At 44.2% G+C, this 25980-nt stretch overlaps 1 protein-coding gene across 1 annotated transcript in view; it reads left to right on the forward strand.

Annotated features, from left to right (window-relative positions):
* Positions 1-25980, forward strand: part of L1CAM (L1 cell adhesion molecule) — a 1053451-nt gene that overhangs the window by 780451 nt on the left and 247020 nt on the right. The window contains exon 20 of the mRNA XM_082263926.1: positions 13931-14053. Coding sequence (XP_082120052.1) covers positions 13931-14053 — 123 coding nt within the window. The remainder of the gene's footprint in view (positions 1-13930; positions 14054-25980) is intronic.

A 25980-nucleotide genomic window follows, 5' to 3' on the forward strand; every position in this document is an offset into this window, starting at 1 on the left:
TTTTCTACACATGGGTTATTTCCAATCAGAATATTATCCATTAAGGGATTATTATGTTAACAACAATACAGTCATGATTTGGGACTGGATTATAAAATATGGGAGAAATTCGGACCATTTGACACTACTATATAATAGATATAATGTACTTCTCAATAGAAGATTGTCATAACATCATAAGTTCCACAACCCCCTTTTGTATATGATGGGACAAGGATGTGGTATAAGCTTATGATTATATGAAATTCACTTGAGGATGCAGTTCTCATCAGTCTAAAGTGACAATGTTTCTTTGATACCAATTAGTTTCCAATTGACAATTGTCTGTATGACACAATCTTTACCCCCGGGTGTGTGTAGGTAAAGGAATTACAGACTCTGGTCTTTGTCCAAGCAGTTTTCCGTTTGTTTTGCCCCGTACACACGTACCGATTGTCGGCCGTAAATATTCTGCCGACGACCGATCGGCCGATTGTAGGCTTGTTAGTATGATGCTTCCGACAGCGCATTTTCGGCCGAACAGAATCTGTTGTGCAGGCTTTAAAATTTTTGTATGCCGACACCAGAACGGCCGATTGTTCGCCAGTCAGTACAGAATTCGGCCGACAATCAGCAGATTTGCAAGACTGGGCATGCTCAGAGAAGAAAAACACAGGGAAAGTTAACCATCACATGACATCACTTCTGCAGTCGGCGGAAAAAAATTGGTGTGCAGTCTTTTGCACTTTTCAGCGCACAGGACAGCCCTGGACAAAAGACGGCCAATCGGTCGGCCGACGATCGGTACGTGTGTACGAGGCATTAGTCTTCTCATGGTTGAAACAATAGTTTATCTGCTAGTGGATGGGTGAACACAGGTGTTATCCTGAATTTGAGTTTTGGCCATTGTGTGATAAAACGTCTCATGGCCAGAACATAATGTTTTATGATCCCTCTGGTTTCTCTCGTTTCATGACCAGGGGAAGAATGTCTTTTTATCCTTTGAGCTCCGTTGTATGTAAACCTTCCCCCCCAAAGGCCGTTCCACCTGGGATAAGCAATTTAGTTGCCTGCCTTCCCAGAGCATTATATTCAAAGTTTTACCAAACACAATTTCCTTTTGGGGGCAGATGACATAGCTTCTTATCTCAAAGTATATGTAAATAAAACAATTTCAACAATGGACGCAATGTGTGGTTCAAACTGAAGGGGTTTTGACTGAATCAGTAACTAGTTCATTTGAGGCCTCAAAGTTCACAATTCTTGACCTGTAATAATAAAAATGTATTTCTATTTCGTACTGAAAGTCTAACAAATCCCCCCTCTTGGAAAAAGTGTGAAAAAGTGCCGTAGCCATTTGAAACATTTTTCCAAGGCAGACTCTTGAAGAAATAGGGCTTAAATCGGACTTTGACAGCTTTGTAGGTAGGTATGGAATAATTATGGAATAATTGAATGGGGTGTAGACACCTGCAAGTAGGTGTAGTGACTTCAGTAGATAAGCATGGTGACTCCGAGTGAGATGTGGATCCAAGGGTTATCATCTGTTGGCCAGTGGAATGTGGATTTCTCCGGGTACTTTTGCCTTTGGCTGTCTTAATGGTTTCGTCTTGGTAGACCGGCCATCAGGGGTATCCCAGGGTCCTTCACACTGTACCCCCCATTGGGTGTCTCAGATACATCGGGCTCTTGGCATCCTGCTTACTTTCGGGATCTCTTAGTCCTCTAAAGGAAAATGGATTCCATGAGAAAATGATACATACAGTTTTCATCTATCTTTTTTGTTGAAATTTCAATGTGAGGTTGGTATCCTGATCTTCCTCAGAGTCCTCCTTTAGTCCACCGTGTGATCAGCCTTTTATCTGACCACCATGGAAGGTGAGACTATATATGCAACCTTTTCCAGGGGAGACTGACTTCTGGGGCTCATTAACATGGGAATGTATTTATCACCATGGATACCACACATTGAACAATTGAACAGTAATACAATATTTTTGTTAGAATTTACCTTCTACTTGGGAGGAAAAAAAAATACATAATATCTCCCCCTTTGGGGCATCAATGCAAATCATTGTAGGCAACAAAACTACTTGACATTGAGGATTCCTTCTTGGTTACCGTAATACCACCTTTAAACTCTTGACTTCATTACGTCATTAGGGTTTGATCCTCCTTGGTATCACCGTCATTGGCGATTCAGAGGGATGAATTGACCACTGAAAAATAGGAAGGTAGTTAGTATCTAACAACCAAGATCCCTGGTAGGGATTTCAGGATCCTCAATACTGTGACCTGGGGATAAAATGGTGTTAGAACCTCTGTCTCCTATGCCTTTATTCAGTGTATCCCTCTGATTCCTGGCCATCTGGGCATTCAAGGATTTTGTGGCCCTTGGCTGGCCACAGGATTCGTTCCTAAAGAGGAATTATTTTGGTTCTGGGCTGCAGCGTCCTGAGTGAACCAAGTGATCATCCGATCCAACTTGGCATCTACTCTGCTGAAAACCTCTTCAGAATTGGCTTTTTTTTGCTCCGCCTCCTGCGGTGCCTATGTCTCTCGGGTACAGCCGAATGGGACAGATCCCTATCAGAACCATTTGCTCGGTTCTCGCGTGGAGTCTGGACCTTAATGTCTCTCGATCTTCCCGAGGATTTCGGGGAGCCCTAAGATGGGGCAAATCCCTATTTATTTGTGGGGGTCCCCCCCTATTGAGGATTTTGGGCATAGCGAGGTTTCCATCCTCAAGGGTAAATTGGGCTCTTTGGGGATACTCCCTAGAGATTCTTTTAAACCTTGGACCCTGTCCCCTTGGAAGGGAATCCTAAAACGGCCTCTGTCCCCCCCCCCCTCCTAATTGGTGGGGTGCCTGGAGTCCTACTTGAGGTATCCGGTATAAAATCTTGCTCCTTTTTTTTTTTTTTAGTGTTAAGGTTGAGGAGAAAGGTGTGTTTCTGCCACAATTTTGGTGACAGGCTCACGCCTTTCTTTGTATTCACTGGTCTGTTGGATGGAGTACAAATTGTCGCTCTCTTTTACCAACCATTCCAGTGAACACCCCAACTTGTAGTCCCTTGCCAAACTTATTTTTATGTACCTGGGCAATGCCTCGAAGCACAGGGATTTAAGTTTCAAGTGGTTGTACTCAGGCTCCTTCATTGAAGGGTGTTAGGCACTTTTGAGTACAACCAAAAATTAAATGGGGATTTGGTGCTGTGTACATTTTAAATTATAGATAGCAGCTCTAGCAGCGGTAAGGTTTTTGTATGGGCTGAATACTAAATTACATCCTACAGGCCCAACACAGAAAGGGTGTTTTTATAGGCCTCAGGATTATCAGTAATGTCTAAGGACCCTTTCTTAACAAAATCGGGACAGTACTCTATTTAATAACTTTATAATTCTGGAGGTGTATGGTATCTTTTTAGGGGTGCTAGTCTTTTTGCGGTGACCTTGATATGACTCATACCTATTTATGCATGGCTGCCCAATTTCTGCCCTCCTATATTTAGAAGATGGCTGGAGTAGGACGTGGACTCTCTGCCTGACTACCCCCCTTGTCTGGGTCATAACCATCAGACTGGGAGTCATATCTGGGTCTATTTAAATATTTAATTTTTAATAGTTATTGTAAAAGATTCAGCGCTGAATAAATTAACAAGGACCAGCAGCTAACACTAAAAGGGTAATCCAACACCTCCACAGTAATATATTATAAACTAGTGTAGCGCAGTCCATATAAAAATATACACACAAATGGTAATAAACACATTAAAACCAAAATATTGGTAAAAAGGCATTATGATGAATAAAGGAGAAAGTTCATATTGGTGATACAAAAGATGATAAGATAATAAAAGAGACACAGTCCACTAGTGATCCGGTGAAAAAATAGCAGCAAGTGTGACTTCTGTGCTCATAAAATTCCCATCACCTGGCACTATCTGCCTCTCACCTACACAACTCGACCCCACAGGGTCAAACAGCATGAACAATCACCACGATATTCAGCCAGTAATACTCCAATGGAAAACAGGACCACAGCCTCCAGCACTTAACCGCATGGAAATCAAGTATGGCAGAGGATACAGCTTCCCAAATCGTTCCCAAACATAAGGAAAAAAGGAACAAATCTAGTGCTCTCTTTTGCGGTTTAAACGATTTATTTGCTCAAATAAAAGTATTGCACTTACATTGTATTGCACAAAAACGAGCATGAATTGCAGAGCATGCAGCGTGCTGGATGGTGCCTGATTTCCGGGTTGTTAGACAGCCTTCGGACCGTGTGACCAATCCCCCGTACGCGTTACGTCATGTGGGCGTAGACTTCTTCAGCGGGGATGCTGATAGGTCAATGGTCCGGCTCTTTATACTCTCCTTGGGCGGTACCTATTGCGTCATGTCCGGCGTTTCACCGTCGCCACGGAGATCATACGTCTCTCTAGACAGGAAGCAGATAGGCGGGCCCCGATCGTGTTGTTTACTTGGCAATGCTTATGGCTGCATAAATCACCATGGAGACATCACAATATCCCCCACAGCCAGCACGATCCTTATAAGACAAGCTAAATTCCTTATGTTTCGGAAAATTTATTATGTACAATATTGTCTTAGATGTTTAATCCTAAAGGGCAATTATTAATCATTTACTGATTATTTTTGATATGGTCAAACGGACCTGACGGCTGTACCAGCTATCAGACACCAGATGGCAGCATTCTGCTCACTCCATAGAAAACAATGCAAAATACAATACATAAAAATTAGATAAAACCATGTACACATAATTGCAAATATATCTTTAATACATAAAACCTGATTGTATATCTAGATATTAAAATAAATGGATAAAAATTGTTAAAAATTAATTAAGTAAAAAATGACCATAAAAAACTTATCTATCTGAAATAAAACAATTAAGATCAAAGTCGACATTCAAACCCAGGGGTGTTAAAACTTTAGCCTCATAGATCCAAAAGGATTCGCGGCGGCTGAGTTGTCTAATGAAGTTGCCCCCCCTCCAATGGTAGCTTACTTTCTCGATCCCCCAAAATTTTAAAGTGCTTGGATTTTTTTGATGGCAGTTTTTAAAGTGTCTAGATACACTGTGGTTGGTAAGTCCCTTACGTATGTTATTAACGTGTTCCCCGACGCGTACATGTAGAGCTCTTGACGTGCGGCCAATGTATTGTAACCCACAGTCACACTCTAACATGTAAACCACTCCCTGTGTGGCACATGTTATCCGGTTCTTTATTTTGTAGCTTTTTTGTGTGACCGTGGAAATGAAATCCTTGCGTTTCTTGATGTTCTTCCTACAACTTTTACAAGTAGCGCACTTTCCACACGCATAAAAACCTGCCAAAAAGGGAAAAATACCATTGTTCTTAACCTGGGGGGGATTAACCACTCCAGGGGCTACCTTGTCTCTAAGAGAGGGGGCTTTTCTGTAAACAAATTTCGGCTGTTCTGATAAGGCAGGCCCCAAGATCCTGTCTTCTTTCAGAATAGCTCAATGTTTACGTACGATTCTCTCGACTTTTTTATGTTGGATATTAAAGTCCAGAATTAGTCAGAACTGTGTGTCCGTTTCCCTGGGCCTAGAATTCTCCAAAAGACGTTCACGATCAGTATTTCTAACTCATTCAAGTTCTTTCGATATATCCTTTTTGTCATATCCCTTCTCTAAAAACCTTCCTGTTAAGGTATTTGACTGTGCAATAAAATCCTCCTCCGTGGTGCAATTACGCCTTAAGCGTGTAAATTGCCCACGGGGGATATTGCACAGCCACTGTTTGTGGTGGCAACTATCAAGAGGGATAAAAGAATTTCTGTCTGTGGGTTTAAAATAGTTACGAGTTTTAAAAACACCATCAGTTTTAAAAATCTCCAAGTCTAAAAATACGATATTTTCGAGTTGTAAATTCCACGTGAGGACAATGTTCTTTTCATTGCTATTTAATCTGTCCATGAAGGCTTCCAGGCTTGTCATGTCCCCCTGCCATATCATGAACAGATCGTCGATATAACGACGGTAGCAAATAAGCTGAGGGGGCAAGTTTTCAAAAACCACTTCTTCCTCCCAGTGGGCCATGAATAGATTGGCCACACTGGGAGCAAACTTGGCCCCCATCGCAACTCCCTTGATCTGTAGATAAAAACTGTGATTGTACCAGAAATAATTCTTTTTGAGACAAAACTTAAGACTCCTCTGAATGAACCTGATCTGTTTTCTGGGTAACTGCGATTGCAATAGACCCCATTTCACCGCACTAAGTGCGTCGGAATGATCAATAATAGTGTATAATGATCCAACATCCGCTGTAATCATTATGCATTCAGAGGAGCTTGGTAACGTTTTTAATATTTGAATAATATGTTTTGTATCTTTAAGGAAAGATTTTGTTTTCTGTACAACGGGCTGGAGGAAAAAGTCTATATATTGTCCCAACCTGGCCGTGATGGAATCAATTCCATTAACTATAGGACGGCCAGGTGGGTTCTCCAGTTGTTTATGTATTTTAGGCAAGAAATATATTATAGGCCTCCTACTAAACAAGGGATCTAGATACAGAGCTTCCTTGTGAGTAAGTACCCCATTGTGTTCCCCCCTAATGATTAGACTATGTAATTCCTCTTTAGATTCTAGCATGGGGTCTTTTGATAAGATTTGATAGGTGGAGCAGTCACTCAAAAGTCTCAGCATCTCATTTTTATAATAGCTGCTACTAAGGACCACTAAACCCCCTCCCTTGTCCGCTGGTCGTATAACGATATTACTTCTGTTTTCCAGAGAAGCAATACCTTTTTTGATACATATTGGATCATATGCTTTTTTATATTTTAATTTTTCAAGATCACTGCACACCATGTGCTTGAACACATCAAGGTGCTTAGTGTCTTGACCAGGTGGATTGAAGGTGGATTTATTTCTCAGAGATGAGTGTTGGAATGTAGAGGAGGCTGAATTAAGGGTAACAGGGTTGGATAAGAAGTATTTTTTAATACTCAACTGTCTTGTAAACCTCTGTATATTAACATAAGTTTGAAATTTATTCAAACTGCAGAATATGGAGGTCTTCCAATATTTGGAAAAGAGAGAAATTAAGGTTAATGAGGTCTTCTCGAACAAACCCTTAACACCAAAAGATCCTGGAGATCTTGCATATTTGTTTAAGAAATTGGGCTTTTTGTTCGAGAAGAAAATTAAAGTGTGGTGGGACATAGAGTAATTTGAGCACTATATCTCTGCCAAACTAATCCCACGTCGTTTAAGGTGGGATGTCCCTCCCAGCGACGGTTTATTGGACAGTGAGTCCTTAAAAGATTGGGAGGATTTCTTTACCAATAAAGGTTTAGAGCTCTTGGTATTTTTGTTAAATCGTAAAAAGAAAAAAATGACCATATTAGAAACCCAAATTAAAGATATCAAGGATAAAGTCGAATTGGTCAAAGACCATCCGGACTTAACAAAGTTAACTAATGACCTGAAGTTAAAAATGGGATAAGGAAATACAGGAAAAAAAGAGAGGTAAATTCCAGCGAGACTTGGCGGATTTTAATGAAAATGATATATATAAGTGGCAACAATCATTTCAGATAAACCAAGAATCTCCAGAAATGGAAACCAGTGGTCCTTCCCAGCCTAACAATAACAGTGGAGCGATCCCAAAAAAGAAAACTTACTATGTCCCTTTAACAACCTCTCAGGGACAACACACTCCCAGAAATTGGGTAAATCATGACAGAAGAGGTGGAAGAGGCAAAAAGAATTCTTCTAACCCTCCTCCCCCTAGTTATAATTATCCCCAAAGACCCATTAACAATGGAGGAGATGGTTGGCAGGTTGTCTAAAGTAGAGGAAAGGGCAGAGGAAGGGGGAGAGGGAGAGGCAGAGGCAGATTTCAACAAGGAAATAACGCCCAGTATAGATCTTACTCAGATATAGTGTCTCAAAATAGATTTACCCCCCTCCGCCATACTGAAGAGAACGATCAACAAAATTATTTTTTAGAGGAGGGGAGATCCCCCTGGAGGGGACCTCACACTCAATTTCAGTCCCCATCCCCAGAAACCCCAATCCAGAATTGGAGAGGGAATCAATACCAACCAGACAACAAAAATCAGAGTATGGGAAAAAGAAAAAGCAGAGAGGATGCAGAGGAGGAAGACGAACCAAAAAGGCAGAGGCCCAGATAGGTACGGGTATTTATAACTTGAGTGAAGTTCCCCTTACGGATGATGAAATGAAAGTCCTCGATAAGGGATTAAAATTTGCTCCTATCAGGAACTTGAATAAATTTCAAACTTATGTTAATATACAGAGGTTTACAAGACAGTTGAGTATTAAAAAATACTTCTTATCCAACCCTGTTACCCGTAATTCAGCCTCCTCTACATTCCAACACTCATCTCTAAGAAATAAATCCACCTTCAATCCACCTGGTCAAGACACTAAGCACCTTGATGTGTTCAAGCACATGGTGTGCAGTGATCTTGAAAAATTAAAATATAAAAAAGCATATGATCCAATATACCAAAAAAGGTATTGCTTCTCTGGAAAACAGAAGTGATATCGTTATACGACCAGCGGACAAGGGAGGGGGTTTAGTGGTCCTTAGCAGCAGCTATTATAAAAATGAGATGCTGAGACTTTTGAGTGACCGCTCCACCTGTCAAATCTTATCAAAAGACCCCATGCTAGAATTTAAAGAGGAATTACATAGTCTAATCATTAGGGGGGAACACAATGGGGTACTTACTCACAAGGAAGCTCTGTATCTAGATCCCTTGTTTTGTAGGAGGCCTATAATATATTTCTTGCCTAAAATACATAAACTGGAGAACCCACCTGGCCGTCCTATAGTTAATGGAATTGATTCCATCACGGCCAGGTTGGGACAATATATAGACTTTTTCCTCCAGCCCGTTGTACAGAAAACGAAATCTTTCCTTAAAGATACAAAACATATTATTCAAATATTAAAAACGTTACCAAGCTCCTCTGAATGCATAATGATTTCAGCGGATGTTGGATCATTATACACTATTATTGATCATTCCGACGCACTTAGTGCGGTGAAATGGGGTCTATTGCAATCGCAGTTACCCAGAAAACAGATCAGGTTCATTCAGAGGAGTCTTAAGTTTTGTCTCAAAAAGAATTATTTCTGGTACAATCACAGTTTTTATCTACAGATCAAGGGAGTTGCGATGGGGGCCAAGTTTGCTCCCAGTGTGGCCAATCTATTCATGGCCCACTGGGAGGAAGAAGTGGTTTTTGAAAACTTGCCCCCTCAGCTTATTTGCTACCGTCGTTATATCGACGATCTGTTCATGATATGGCAGGGGGACATGACAAGCCTGGAAGCCTTCATGGACAGATTAAATAGCAATAAAAAGGACATTGTCCTCACGTGGAATTTACAACTCGAAAATATCGTATTTTTAGACTTGGAGATTTTTAAAACTGATGGTGTTTTTAAAACTCGTAACTATTTTAAACCCACAGACAGAAATTCTTTTATCCCTCTTGATAGTTGCCACCACAAACAGTGGCTGTGCAATATCCCCCGTGGGCAATTTACACGCTTAAGGCGTAATTGCACCACGGAGGAGGATTTTATTGCACAGTCAAATACCTTAACAGGAAGGTTTTTAGAGAAGGGATATGACAAAAAGGATATATCTAAAGAACTTGAATGGGTTAGAAATACTGATCGTGAACGTCTTTTGGAGAATTCTAGGCCCAGGGAAACGGACACACAGTTCTGACTAATTCTGGACTTTAATATCCAACATAAAAAAGTCGAGAGAATCGTACGTAAACATTGGGCTATTCTGAAAGAAGACAGGATCTTGGGGCCTGCCTTATCAGAACAGCCGAAATTTGTTTACAGAAAAGCCCCCTCTCTTAGAGACAAGGTAGCCCCTGGAGTGGTTAATCCCCCCCAGGTTAAGAACAATGGTATTTTTCCCTTTTTGGCAGGTTTTTATGCGTGTGGAAAGTGCGCTACTTGTAAAAGTTGTAGGAAGAACATCAAGAAACGCAAGGATTTCATTTCCACGGTCACACAAAAAAGCTACAAAATAAAGAACCTGATAACATGTGCCACACAGGGAGTGGTTTACATGTTAGAGTGTGACTGTGGGTTACAATACATTGGCCGCACGTCAAGAGCTCTACATGTACGTGTCGGGGAACACGTTAATAACATACGTAAGGGACTTACCACCCACAGTGTATCTAGACACTTTAAAAACTGCCATCAAAAAAATCCAAGCACTTTAAAATTTTGGGGGATCGAGAAAGTAAGCTACCATTGGAGGGGGGGCAACTTCATTAGACAACTTAGCCGCCGCGAATCCTTTTGGATCTATGAGGCTAAAGTTTTAACACCCCTGGGTTTGAATGTCGACTTTGATCTTAATTGTTTTATTTCAGATAGATAAGTTTTTTATGGTCTTTTTTTACTTAATTAATTTTTAACAATTTTTATCCATTTATTTTAATATCTAGATATACAATCAGGTTTTATGTATTAGAGATATATTTGCAATTATGTGTACATGGTTTTATCAAATTTTTATGTAATGTATTGTATTTTGCATTGTCTTCTATGGAGTGAGCAGAATGCTGCCATCTGGTGTCTGATAGCTGGTACAGCCGTCAGGTCCGTTTGACCATATCAAAAATAATCAGTAAATGATTAATAATTGCCCTTTAGGATTAAACATCTAAGACAATATTGTACATAATAAATTTTCCGAAACATAAGGAATTTAGCTTGTCTTATAAGGATCGTGCTGGCTGTGGGGGATATTGTGATGTCTCCATGGTGATTTATGCAGCCATAAGCATTGCCAAGTAAACAACACGATCGGGGCCCGCCTATCTGCTTCCTGTCTAGAGAGACGTATGATCTCCGTGGCGACGGTGAAATGCCGGACATGACGCAATAGGTACCGCCCAAGGAGAGTATAAAGAGCCGGACCATTGACCTATCAGCATCACCGCTGAAGAAGTCTACGCCCACATGACATAACGCGTACGGGGGATTGGTCACACGGTCTGAAGGCTGTCTAACAACCCGGAAATCAGGCACCATCCAGCACGCTGCATGCTCTGCAATTCATGCTCGTTTTTGTGCAATACAATGTAAGTGCAATACTTTTATTTGAGCAAATAAATCGTTTAAACCGCAACAGAGAGCACTAGATTTGTTCCTTTTTTCCTTATGTTTGGGAACGATTTGGGAAGCTGTATCCTCTGCCATACTTGATTTCCATGCGGTTAAGTGCTGGAGGCTGTGGTCCTGTTTTCCATTGGAGTATTACTGGCTGAATATCGTGGTGATTGTTCATGCTGTTTGACCCTGTGGGGTCGAGTTGTGTAGGTGAGAGGCAGATAGTGCCAGGTGATGGGAATTTTATGAGCACAGAAGTCACACTTGCTGCTATTTTTTCACCGGATCACTAGTGGACTGTGTCTCTTTTATTATCTTATCATCTTTTGTATCACCAATATGAACTTTCTCCTTTATTCATCATAATGCCTTTTTACCAATTTTTTGGTTTTAATGTGTTTATTACCATTTGTGTGTATATTTTTATATGGACTGCGCTACACTAGTTTATTATATATTTAATTTTTAATGCAGGACTAATGAGCATTACCCTTTTACATGGACACCATAACCTTTTGGAACTCTCCTATTTATTTATTGATGAGTTCCTGTCCTGACTTGAACTGTTACACACTTTTTTTCTTTTAATTTTCCACTGCTGGTTACTCTGCAACTTAATTTTCCACTGCTGGTTACTCGGCAACTTCCGCTAGAATACATTTTTTTCTTGCTCAAAACTTCCTACTTATTGCATTAATCGTTTACATTGCTCTTTCAAATGGTTGCTTACATTACAGCTTTCTGAATAAAACTTCTGCCACAGTTCTACCTTTTTCTGCAGTTTCACGCTACATTAACTTATGTGTCCCAATAGAGGTTTCCTTCACCTGCTCAAGGAGGTTCCTTATCTCACTTCCGATTATTTGGAGTGGAGATTAGAACTTTACTAAATTCCTTTTTGCTGAGTCTTCTGGTGCAGTTCCTCACAGAGATACAGTAAGATTGGCCATGATTCTAAAAGTATGTGATCACGCTTCCTGACGTCTTTGGGTGTTAGAGAAGCTTTTGGTGAGTTCATACATCGGGTTTTCCTCTACCCACGTCAGGTGCCCATATTTGGCCCGACTTCTTCTGAGGATTTTGGTATGACTCCAACCAGCCTTTACATATTCCACCATTTCAGACTTAGAGAGGTGTCTCTACATATTCTAGATCTGTGCCGAATCTACTGGGGCTGTGGGATTACCACTAGGGACTAACACCTTGCCAGAGTTGGCAGCGTGAACTTTACCTTCTGTAGACATTTTAGGGCATTACTATCAATATTCACAATTAAATAAATAATAATAAAAAATTATTAAAAAAAATTCTCTTTTTTTTTTTTGCAAAGTTATTAATTATGTCACCATGATCAAAATTATGATTGGCATATGTAAGAAATTAATGATATCTCAGCAGTGCCTCCATTTAATATGTTGTGCGTTTTACACATTCGAGAATATTATTCTGAACGAGTATAACAAGTTCTTTTTGATCGATTAATTTCTTTTTAAAAGCATATACCAATCTTAGTGAAACAGTCTACAGTAGGGAATATATAAGAATATTTATTCACGAGACATGTCTTCACGATACATGATCAGACTTGAGTGACACAAAGCGATAACCTTACATAAAATACAAACTTAAAACGATAAATGCAATGTGATATTTAGCTAAACGATAAAAGTAAAATAAAGCAAGATTAAGTTTTTCCCAGATGTTGTGGCATAAACCATATTTTAGCGTACTATATAATCAGACCACAATTGTCTGCGAATTGCGAAGTCCGACAACCACTCCACTGCAGATGAAGCGAGAATAGGCCATGCAAAACGTGAGACTAATACGCCAATATGCGCTAAATCTGATATTAATAAAAATGTTATAAAAAGCAAAAATCATCTCTTAGAGAAAAATCTATATGTTGTTAATACGACTGGGATTGTAATCTCGTTACCCTTTAATATGAAATATAAAACATGTAAGGAAGAAAATAAATTATAGTAAATAATAATCAAATAATTAGCAAGGTATATTTACCATACTTGAGATGGCTGCTAGCTTAGAATGGTCGTTACCAGAGTCCTTAAGATGGCGGCCTTCCCAAGATGGTGGCCAGTTAGGGAGGAGTTTCGTTTGGCGTCCCTCCAAGTTTCAGGTACACGATGGAGCAAGATGGAGTCTGTATAGATGAGTCTATGCATGGCTGTAGTAGCGTGTGTGTTGTATGTGTAATGTAATGTGTTGTGTTGTGTTGTGTCTTATTACATCTGGGGTTCCTTTTTATATTGTGTTTAACAAAAGGGCAGTAAAAATGACCATAAGCCAAACCCAGTGGGAGGAACATTATCCCCATTGGTTGGGATTACTTAACCATTAACTGCTGAGGTCATTGGGCAACACCTCTACTAGTCATTCGGTATATTGGATATTAAAACTATATGATAATTTCTTTATATTTAAGAATATCATAAAAACAACATAATAATGTATCCATACTCTCATCCTCTATACGTGTCCATCTAATATCCACCATGTATCTAAGTAAAGATTGGACCTGGTAACTGGACCTGGTAACACCATTGAATTAAGAATATTACTAATACAATATATATATATTGATTGGAAATTACTGATTTACCCATATACTTTGCATTTAGTAGCAGTAAGAATGATATAGATACATGGACAGTTATATATATACTGCTAATTGTTATATAAATATTGCTAATTGAAAGACTAACAATTTACATTAAAACCATCTTTTTTGGTATTATATGCAGTTCCCAGCCCACCTTCTGGATTACGTATTGAACGGCTGTCTGACACATCTCTTGCACTGTTTTGGGGGCCTCCAGAACATCCCAATGGAATCCTAACCGGCTACAAGATTTCTCATCACTTAGGTAAATCAAAAGGGAAATGGGGCTCTTATTTAAAGTTCTAGTGACATTCAGAATATCAAGGTAAAGTAAAATTTCAGTTAACTTCATCTCAAGAGATGCATTTTCAAAAAAGGCATTGCATGACTAAATTACTGAATACAACTGTTTTTTTTTTTTTTTTATGTATTTTAATTCTATTCTATTATATTAGCCATAATGTGCGGTAATTTACAGGGCATTTCCTTACTTTTCCAAAATATAGCTTGTATATGAACTTACAGTACACCGGTCATCAAAATATGCATCCCTTTGGTACTTTCTGTGTGGCCCTTTGCAGACGCCAGTGCGCAGTAGTAGAAATGAGAGAATTAATTTGTAAAGAAGCTGTAAAGCCTGTGCAACACAGACCGAGTGTCACAGCATGCCTCCAGTCACCATCAACACTTGTTGCATGTGTTCAGTCTCTGACCACCTCCTCTCCAACATGTCTGAATTCTTCTATAGTATTATTTATACATATACTGAATATTATTTTTGACCCCTTGGTCACAGCTGCAACCCTCTCCCTGTACATCATGCGTTCTGAACATCTGTTCTAGTCCAAGATGTCCAACAAAACCATATGTAGAAACAATATAACCTATCAATATTATTAAACCTCAGTACCCAGCACTCAATTGTGTTATCCTGGTGCTATTATCTACTATTAATAAACCAGGTGGAACATATAAATTCATAATTTACATAAAGTGCTCCTGTGCATGAATAATTTCAAACAAAAAATACAAAAATTGCCTTTCCTATCTCATTAGTGAACTCTAACATAATAGTCCATATATAAAGTGTCCAATTGCTTTCCAACGCTGTTCCTCTGTAAATCAGTAATGTCTTTCTTCAAAATGCTCTGTGCTCAAAGAGCCAAAAGTTAATCGTGAATTTATGTTTTACATGGTTGTTTAATAGTAGATAATAACACCAGGATAACACAATTGAGCGCTGTTTACTAAGGTTTAATAATTATATGAACATTGACTGTGTTTTACACATACTGTAGAGATCAGTAGTGCTGGTATTTTAGTATATATAACTCAACAGTATGTCTTTGTGAGATAAAAGTCCTAATAACACAGGGAATCCTTAAACATACAAGTGTCATGAACCGGCAGGACTGGTAGTGGATCCTCTGGACCAGAGAGGCGATGGCGCGGGTTGTACTAGAGGACCGGTTGTAATCAGTTACTGGTCTTCCCCAGAGCCCGCTGCAAGGTGGGATGGATTTGCTGCGGCGGTAACTACCAGGTCGTGTCCCCTAGTAACAACTCGATCTCTCTGGCAGCTGATATGGCATGGTACACAAGGAGTAGGCAAGAGCGTAGTCAGACGTAGCAGAGGTCAGGGCAGGCGGCAGAGGTTCAAAGGCGAGGCGTCGGTAGCAAAGGGTTCGGCAACAGGCAAAGCAAACAAACACAGAAGGGAACGCTTTCTCAGAGGCACAAGGCACAAAGATCCGGTAGGAAGCTGTGGGAGGAGAAGGTATTAATGGGCAGTGCACAGGTGAAGCCTAATTAAGTCAGCACTGCCTTTCACAAATCTTAACCCTTAATAACCAGTTTGGACCAGGCACCAATCACCTGTGCACTGGTCCTTTAGATCTAAGAGTCCCGGTGCGTGCGGGGACGCGGGGGACGCACACGCCGAGACGCAGGAGCGCCGCCTGGGGACACATGCTGTGAGCGCTCCAAGGCCAGCAGGAGGCCCGGAGCGCTGAGCATAACAGTACCCCCCCTTTGGTCTCCCCCTCTTTTTGGAACCCAGGAACTCGCGGATGAGGCTGCGGTCCAGGATGTTCTCCTCAGGACCGCAGCCCTCCCAATCGACCAAAAAAAATCTTTTCCCCCGGATGACCTTGGTCGCTAGGACTTCTTTGACCAAAAAAATATCAGAGGTACCAGCGACAGGGGTGGGAGAAAGAAGTTTAGGAGAGAAGCGATTAAAGATAGCAGGTTTGAGAAGGGAGACATGGAAAGAGTTATGGATTCAGAGAGAGGGTGGAAGATGGAGCTGGTAGGACACCTGGTTAATGCGGCTCTTGATTTTAAAGGGACCCAAGTAACGAGGACCCAACTTGTAACTTTGGACCTTAAATCTGATGAATTTCGAGGAGAGCCACACTTTGTCACCGGGACTGAATTCCGGAGGAGCTCTGCGACTTTTATCGGCCTGGAACTTCATACGGGCCGAGGCCTTGAGGAGGGCTGAGTGGGTCTCTCGCCAAATAGAAGAGAAGTCCTGAAGGAGGTCCTCTACAGCTGGTACAGAAGAGGGAGCAGAGGTCCGAGGCAGAGGTGGCAGAGGATGACGACCATAGACCACAAAAAATGGGGACTTATTGGAGGCAGAAGATTGCTTGAAATTATAAGAAAACTCTGCCCAAGGGAGTAAATCCGACCAATCATCTTGACGGGAGGACACACAATGGCGTAGATAATCTCCCAGAATCTGTTTCACCCGTTCTACTTGGCCATTGGACTGAGGGTGATACGAGGAAGAAAAGTCCAACTTGACTCCGAGCTGACCACAGAGAGCCCTCCAAAATCTGGAAACGAACTGCACCCCACGGTCCGAGACGATGTGTCTGGGAAGGCCGTGAAGGCGGAAGATGTGTAGAAAAAACTGTTTGGCCAACTGAGGCGCGGACGGGAGACCAGGCAGGGACACAAAGTGAGCCATCTTCGAAAATCTGTCCACCACGACCCAGATGACCGTCATACCATGGGAGGAGGGAAGATCAGTGATAAAGTCCATGGCGATGTGTGACCAAGGGGTCTCAGGAACAGGAAGAGGCAGAAGAAGACCTGCAGGTTTCTGAGGAGGAATTTTGCCACGATCACACAGGACTGGGCAGATCACACAGGACTGGACGAATTCTGTGACGTCCCTCTCCAGAGAGGACCACCAATATCTTTGGGAAATTGGGAAATTAATTGAAGAGATTTTTTTAACTCCAGGATGACCGGCAAAAAGGGAAGTGTGGCCCCACTTGAGAATTTATAACCGCTGACGAGGAGGAACGTAGGTCTTGCCGGGGGGAAGAAGACGGAGGTCCACAGGAGCAACCGAGATGAGACATTCTGGGGGGATAATGTGTTGAGGAGTTGGTATGTCGCCCACCACATCTGAAGAGCGAGAAAGGACATCTGCCCTGATGTTCTTAGCAGCTGGGCAGAAATGAATCTGGAAATTGAAGCGGGCGAAGAAGATTGATCAATGGGCTTGGCGGGGATTTAGTCTTTGAGCTGACTGGAGGTAGGCTAGGTTCTTGTGGTCCGTAAAGATGATCACAGGCAGAGGAGCACCCTCGAGAAGATGTCTCCATTCCTCCAGGGCTAATTTAATTGCCAGCAGTTCTCTGTCCCCAATAGAGTAATTCTTCTAGGCGGAGGAAAAGGTTTTAGAGAAGAAGCCACAAGTTATGGTCTTGCCTCTGTAAGACTTCTGAGTTAGCACAGCTCCGGCTCCCACTGAGGATGCATCCACTTCCAGATAATGGTTTGGTGGTGAATTGGCGCAAGAAGAGGTCTCAAAAAAAAAAAAAAAAAAAGGTCTGGTCCTGGGGACCCGGGGGAGGGGGAGAAGGGAAACACCAGGGGTAGGGGGACCCCCAAACAGTTCAGGGGGTAGCTGTCCACTGTAGCGGCTGCCGGCGGAAGAGACAGAAGAGATCTCTGGGGGGAGACAAGAGGGAAGACAGCGCAGCGCCTTCTAAGTGCAGCAAGACATTTATTGAAGTATGTGCAGCAGTATTACACTCACATTTAGTCGGTGAATAAGATGCAGTTTGTCAAGTAATGTTGATCATCAGGAGCATCACTGGAGCAGGTCCTGGTGGTGGAGGCAGTGGATCCCGGTGAGAGCGGCAGGGGGTTCCTCCGTGTGTACAGGTATGGCCTCGGTGGTGTCCGTGGGCTCCTCGTCAACTGGTGGAACGCTGGCACTCATGGGTCCTGGGATCCTGGAGTCACTCCTGGCGGTGATGCGGGATGCTACGGCGACGCGTTATCGGAGCATGCGCTCCTTCCTCAGGCCGTGGATGCACCATGTTTGGACAGGGCATTTATGCAGTGATAAGGACGGTGGCTCAGGGGAGGCAAAAAGCATGGCTTGAAAGTCTGCAATAGGTGGAATATAGGTGTTTGGCCACTAGGTGGGGTGTGTGGGTACACAAACTGATGTGGTTAAATGCATGGGGAGGGGAATAACAGACCATGTGGGAAACTATAGTGTAATAGGACCGTAGTTGAAAACTAAAAATGGGAGGGGGTTTTGTTTTGGGGGTTTTTTTCCACTGGGAGGGATGGAGATGACAAGGGAGGGGGGGGGGTTTTGGGGGGATTATGTGTATAAGTGTCATGGATATGTGTTGCTGTGTGTATGGTGCTATGGGATAAGAATAGGGTATATGGTTTGGGCACGGGGACATATTGGGGTGTTGGGGGGGGTGGAGGAGGGGAAGATGTGATGTAAAAAAAAAAAAACGCATGTACAATAACTGGGGATGGTTTTGGTTGGTTGTAGCTGTTTTGGGGGGGGGGGGGTTGTGGGGGTTTTTGTTTTCACGGGCAGTTTGATCCATTGATCCGGGGGGGGGGGGGAATGGAAGGGTGTTGTGTTGTCTTAACGAAAAAAAAACAAAAAAAAAAAACGCACAAATCAATTAGTAACAAATCAATTAGTATCAAATCCGAACTTTTGCAACAGGCGATGGGGGGGGGGGTATGGCTGGGGATGGTTTTGGTTGTGGTTGTTTGGGGGGGAGGGAAGGGTTGTGGGGTTTTTTTGTTTTCACGGGCGGTTTAATCCGTTGGGGGGGTTTAGTGGGGGGCGTGGAAAGAAGGTGGGTGGGGTGCATGGAGAAGCATTACAGTAAGGTGTTGGTTTCTATTTCCTCGTTAAGGCCTCCAGGCGCGAGGGTGTCAAGTGTGTAGATCCAGAACGTTTCTCTGCGCAAAGTCGCTTGTAACGTTCAGTTTGTGGGAATGAGTTGGGGATGTACTCGATGACCCAGACACGCAGACCTGTGGACGATTTCTCATGGTGTTCGGCAAAATGTCTGGGCACACTATGTTTGTCTTTTCCGGCCTCGACTAGGCGGCGGTGTTCGCCAAACCGCTTTCTTAGGGTCCGGATGGTTCTCCCTTCATAGAACTGGCCACAAGGGCAGGTGAGGCAGTAGATCACGTATTCGGATGAGCAGTTGTGGAAGTGTTTGATGGTGTATGTTTTGCCTTTTACGTTGAATTCTTTTTGTCCATGTTGTATGTGCTTGCAGGTGAGGCAAAGGGCTTTGCGGCATTGATACATCCCAACAAGCGGGATGAGGCATAGGGTGGCTATGGGGGTTTTTTGTTCTTGTTTTAGTTTGCTCGGTGCTACAAGAGTTTTGATGCTTCTGGCCTTTCGGTAGGATACCTTAGGCTTTGGGGGATGGTGGATTTTAGGTGGGGATCTTCCAATAGGATGGGCCAGTGTTTGGTGAGGATCTGTTCCATTCTACGAAATTTGACATGGAATTGGGTGGTGAAGCGTATGGGCTGTGTTGTGGGTGCGTCTTTGGGGGTGGGGGCAGGGATGTTTGTGTACTGGGAGTAAGCTTCATTGATGAGGGGTTGGGGGTAACCTTTTTCAACAAATTTTTGGGTTAGCAGGCCGCTCTGTTCGGTGTAGTCATGTTCTTTGGTGCAATTTCTTCTGAGTCGGCAGAATTGGCTTTTGGGGATATTTGAGATCCATCTTGGGTGGTGGCAGCTTTGGAAGTGTAGGAACGAATTGCCCGCAGTGGGCTTGGTGTAATTCTTGGCCAATATGTGTTTGTCTTGGTGGTATAATAGGAGGTCTAGAAAGGCGAGTTCTGTGGGGTCGCATACTGAGGTGAATGAGAGGTTGTAAGTGTTGTTATTGCAGTGGTTGACGAACAGTTGGAAGAGAGGCTCGGGGCCGTCCCAGATGACAATGATGTCATCTATGTATCGACCGTAGTAGATGATGTTGGCGGCGAACGGATTATTGTGCCAAATGTGGTTGGTTTCCCAATAACCCATGGTGAGGTTGGCATAGCTGGGGGCAAAATTAGCCCCCATAGCTGTGCCATTGACCTGGAGGAAAAACTCACCATTGAATTCAAAGTAGTTTTTTTGGAGGCAGAATTCTGTGGCTTTGCTGATGAAGTTGGCTTGTTGAGGGTTGATGGTGGGATCGTCCATGAGGAAGTGGGTAACGGCTCTGAGGCCTATGTCATGGGGGATGGAGGTATATAGAGAGTTGACATCAAGGGATGCCCACATGTAGGATGATTCCCAGGAGTAGTGGGAGAGTTGTTCAAGAAGGTACACTCCGTCTCTGATGTATGCTGGGAGGTTTTGGGCTAGGGGTTGGAGGAATTGGTCAACGTATTGGGAGAAGGGGCTGGTTAGGCTGTCCATGGCGGCTACTATGGGCCTGCCAGGGGGGGTTGGTGGAATTTTTGTGAATCTTGGGAATGTGGTAAAAATATGGTGTGGCAAAAAAATCCTTATTGAAAAATGCCAGTTCATGTTTATTGATTATGCCGGCCTCGTGTGCCTGCATAGTCAGGGACCGAGCCTCAGCTTGAAATGGAATCAGGGGATCTTGGTGGAGCTTATGGTAGGTAGAGGTATCAGAGAGGAGCCTGTGGGCTTCATCTAGGTAGTCAGTTTTGTTTTGTATTACTATACCTCCACCCTTGTCGGCCGTCTTAATGACAAGGTTGGGGTTTTGGGTGAGATGCTTGAGGGCTTGTTTTTCACCGGTGGAAAGGTTGGAATGTTTGGAATGGGTGGGGGTAGCCGGTTGACAAAGTTTGATGATGTCGGAGTAAACCACTTGGTAGAAGGTTTGAAGGTATGGGCCCTTGGAATGAACTGGGTTGAAGACAGATTTGGGCTTGAAGGAGGAATGTTTAACTGGGGGTGAGGAGGATGGGTGTTGTGTGAACAGGGAGAGGTCTTCATCGTCATCATCGATGTATAGTTCCTCCAGTATTTTGCGGCCCTCTGGGTCAATGTCCAGGGGGACTGTGGGGGACGGTGTTGGTGGGGGGAGCATGATGGAGGATTGTTTGGTGGATTGTATGTTATAGTAGCGTTTGAGTGTTAGGTTACGTATGAAATAGTTGAGGTCCTTGTATATGGTGAAGGGGTTGGGCAGGGTGGAGGGTGCAAAGTTCAGACCTCGGTTTAGGAGGGAGATTTCTGCGGTGGAGAGGGTATGTGATGATAAGTTGAAGATTTTGGCTGTGTATGTAGTTTCGCCCTTTTGGGGGTTTCTACGTTTGCCCCCCCGCTTTCCTCTTCGTCTAGCTTTCTTTTTTCCCTGGTCTGGTTGTGGGTTGGCGGGGGGGGGGAAGCACTAAAAAATGTTGCTGGTCACGGGGGGGCCTATGATCTACTGCCAGTGTGGAGGTGGGAATTGAGGGGGGAGATGGGGGGATATGGATGGAGGGGTGTGGGGGTGTCTGAGACTGCGTTCCTGGGGCATGGTCAAGTCCTCTGGATGTATTTTGGCAGAAGGTGCCGGGTGGTTTGGCTGGGGTGGGTAGTATGGGGCTGGGGGAGGTGGACAGTGGTGGCTTAAGGGTTTTGTGGCCTTTGGGGGTGGGAGGGGGACAAGGGTGGGTACTGGAGGGGGGGCAGTCTACGCGGGTACGGGTTCTTCTGCTTCTTTGGGGCTTGGGAGACTGGCGCAGTTTGAGTAGGGGCGTGGGTGGGGTGCGATGCGGGTGTGTGGAGTATAAGGGGCGGCGGTGTTTGGGGGGGAGAAGATGGGGGGGTATAAGCGGGCGTGGCCGAGGGCATGGGGGTAGTAGGGGTGGGGGGGGAGGGGGGTGACTCATGGGTGGTGGTATGGGTGGGTGTCTGGAGGTTTTTTTCCAATTGAAAACTTTTTTACAGTTGTAATCATCTAGATCTCGTCGGATTTTGCCTAGCTTGGTTTTGAGAAGTTTGTCTTCATCAAGCTTGGTATGCTTTTTAAGGGTAAGGAGCCATCTGGTTGGTATGTGGGGGGTGTAATGCGTGAGACTGTTGATGTGGTGGTGGAGTTGCTGTGTAATGTGGGAATATTTTGCGTCACGTTGTTGGATAATAAGTTGCATCCATTTTTTCGTGCAAAATTCAGAGACTTGTGACCACTCCGTGGCCAGTTCAGTGGATAGAAATGGGCAGATTTTGAGGATTCTGAGGCCACGGGGGGATATGGCCAGGGAAATGTAATGTTCTAGGAAGAATTTGTCCCACCATTGGTGGTTGGCGGAGGATATGAGTTGTTCTATTTTCCTAAAGGTGTTGGTGCAACCTTTGATTTTGTCGTTGGGCACCTTGTATTGGGGTGAAAAGAGAGTTGTGGGGAGCAAGGTGAAAAGGCGTTCTAGGTTTTCATACTTGGCCTCTTCTATGTCCTTTAGGAGATCCATGTTATTGGGGGGCTGCATAGGTGGAAGTGCATGTGAGCTGGGGATGGGGTATGGGGAAAGGGTATGGTGTTGGTGTGTGAGTGAGGTGGGCGATGGGCCTTGTGTGTGGGTGAGGGGAATGTATCAAGGTCTGCGGCTGACCTAGGTGATGTGTACTAGTGAACTGTGGCTGAGGATGGGCGTGGAGAGTGCAGAGATGTGGGTAAGCAGACTCTGAGGAACGTGGTCCGGCAAGTCAGTGACTAGTGGGCAGGTGTGGCACGGACTGGGGGGGGGGGGGAATAGGAAGGAAGAATTAATGTATTGGTAAACTTGTATATGTATGATGGGAGGATATATGGGTTTTGCAAACCGAGAGGGGTGGTGTGGAAAAAAAAAAAAAAAAGGGAAGGAATGCTAAGAGACTCTTATGCAGCGCAATCTGGCTTCTGGTAGAGAGACAATGGTTTGGTGGTGAATTGGCGCAAGAAGAGGTCTCAAAAAAAAAAAAAGGTCTGGTCCTGGGGACCCGGGGGAGGGGGAGAAGGGAAACACCAGGGGTAGGGGGACCCCCAAACAGTTCAGGGGGTAGCTGTCCACTGTAGCGGCTGCCGGCGGAAGAGACAGAAGAGATCTCTGGGGGGAGACAAGAGGGAAGACAGCGCAGCGCCTTCTAAGTGCAGCAAGACATTTATTGAAGTATGTGCAGCAGTATTACACTCACATTTAGTCGGTGAATAAGATGCAGTTTGTCAAGTAATGTTGATCATCAGGAGCATCACTGGAGCAGGTCCTGGTGGTGGAGGCAGTGGATCCCGGTGAGAGCGGCAGGGGGTTCCTCCGTGTGTACAGGGATGGCCTCGGTGTTGTCCGTGGGCTCCTCGTCAACTGGTGGAACGCTGGCACTCGTGGGTCCTGGGATCCTGGAGTCACTCCTGGCGGTGATGCGGGATGCTACGGCGACGCGTTATCGGAGCATGCGCTCCTTCCTCAGGCCGTGGATGCACCATGTTTGGACAGGGCATTTATGCAGTGATAAGGGCGGTGGCTCAGGGGAGGCAAAAAGCATGGCTTGAAAGTCTGCAATAGGTGGAATATAGGTGTTTGGCCACTAGGTGGGGTGTGTGGGTACACAAACTGATGTGGTTAAATGCATGGGGAGGGGAATAACAGACCATGTGGGAAACTATAGTGTAATAGGACCGTAGTTGAAAACTAAAAATGGGAGGGGGTTTTGTTTTGGGGTTTTTTTTCCACTGGGAGGGATGGAGATGACAAGGGGGGGGGGGTTTGGGGGGATTATGTGTATAAGTGTCATGGATATGTGTTGCTGTGTGTATGGTGCTATGGGATAAGAATAGGGTATATGGTTTGGGCACGGGGACATATTGGGGGGGGGGGGAGGAAGGGGGGGGAGGGGAAGGACATGTTGGGTGTTGGGGGGGTGGAGGAGGGGAAGATGTGATGTAAAAAAAAAAAACAAAAAAAAAAAACGCATGTACAATAACTGGGGATGGTTTTGGTTGGTTGTAGCTGTTTTGGGGGGGGGGGGGGGGGTTGTGGGGGTTTTTGTTTTCACGGGCAGTTTGATCCATTGATCCGGGGGGGGGGGGGAATGGAAGGGTGTTGTGTTGTCTTAACGAAAAAAAAAAAAAAAAAAACGCACAAATCAATTAGTAACAAATCAATTAGTATCAAATCCGAACTTTTGCAACAGGCGATGGGGGGGGGTATGGCTGGGGATGGTTTTGGTTGTGGTTGTTTGGGGGGGAGGGAAGGGTTGTGGGGGTTTTTTGTTTTCACGGGCGGTTTAATCCGTGGGGGGGTTTAGTGGGGGGCGTGGAAAGAAGGTGGGTGGGGTGCATGGAGAAGCATTACAGTAAGGTGTTGGTTTCTATTTCCTCGTTAAGGCCTCCAGGCGCGAGGGTGTCAAGTGTGTAAATCCAGAATGTTTCTCTGCGACAAAGTCGCTTGTAACGTTCAGTTTGTGGGAATGAGTTGGGGATGGACTCGATGACCCAGACACGCAGACCTGTGGACGATTTCTCATGGTGTTCGGCAAAATGTCTGGGCACACTATGTTTGTCTTTTCCGGCCTCGACTAGGCGGCGGTGTTCGCCAAACCGCTTTCTTAGGGTCCGGATGGTTCTCCCTACATAGAACTGGCCACAAGGGCAGGTGAGGCAGTAGATCACGTATTCGGATGAGCAGTTGTGGAAGTGTTTGATGGTGTATGTTTTGCCTTTTACGTTGAATTCTTTTTGTCCATGTTGTATGTGCTTGCAGGTGAGGCAAAGGGCTTTGCGGCATTGATACATCCCAACAAGCGGGATGAGGCATAGGGTGGCTGTGGGGGTTTTTTGTTCTTGTTTTAGTTTGCTCGGTGCTACAAGAGTTTTGATGCTTCTGGCCTTTCGGTAGGATACCTTAGGCTTTGGGGGATGGTGGATTTTAGGTGGGGATCTTCCAATAGGATGGGCCAGTGTTTGGTGAGGATCTGTTCCATTCTGCGAAATTTGACATGGAATTGGGTGGTGAAGCGTATGGGCTGTGTTGTGGGTGCGTCTTTGGGGGTGGGGGCAGGGATGTTTGTGTACTGGGAGTAAGCTTCATTGATGAGGGGTTGGGGGTAACCTTTTTCAACAAATTTTTGGGTTAGCAGGCCGCTCTGTTCGGTGTAGTCATGTTCTTTGGTGCAATTTCTTCTGAGTCGGCAGAATTGGCTTTTGGGGATATTTGAGATCCATCTTGGGTGGTGGCAGCTTTGGAAGTGTAGGAACGAATTGCCCGCAGTGGGCTTGGTGTAATTCTTGGCCAATATGTGTTTGTCTTGGTGGTATAATAGGAGGTCTAGAAAGGCGAGTTCTGTGGGGTCGCATACTGAGGTGAATGAGAGGTTGTAAGTGTTGTTATTGCAGTGGTTGACGAACAGTTGGAAGAGAGGCTCGGGGCCGTCCCAGATGACAATGATGTCATCTATGTATCGGCTGTAGTAGATGATGTTGGCGGCGAACGGATTATTGTGCCAAATGTGGTTGGGTTTCCCAATAACCCATGGTGAGGTTGGCATAGCTGGGGGCATAGCTGGGGTCCATCCCCAACTTATTCCCACAAACTGAACGTTTACAAGCGACTTTGTCGCAGAGAAACCGTTCTGGATCTACACACTTGACACCCTCGCGCCTGGAGGCCTTAACGAGGAAATAGAAACCAACACCTTACTGTAATGCTTCTCCATGCACCCCACCCACCTTCTTCCACGCCCCCACTAAACCCCCCCACGGATTAAACCGCCCGTGAAAACAAAAAACCCCCACAACCCTTCCCTCCCCCCCAAACAACCACAACCAAAACCATCCCCAGCCATACCCCCCCCCCCCCCCCCCCATCGCCTGTTGCAAAAGTTCGGATTTGATACGAATTGATTTGTTACTAATTGATTTGTGCGTTTTGTTTTTTTTTTCGTTAAAGACAACACAAC

The sequence above is a fragment of the Pelophylax lessonae genome, assembly GCF_965119305.1.
Source record: "Pelophylax lessonae genome assembly, chromosome: 7".
Classification (NCBI taxonomy): Eukaryota; Metazoa; Chordata; class Amphibia; order Anura; family Ranidae; genus Pelophylax; species Pelophylax lessonae.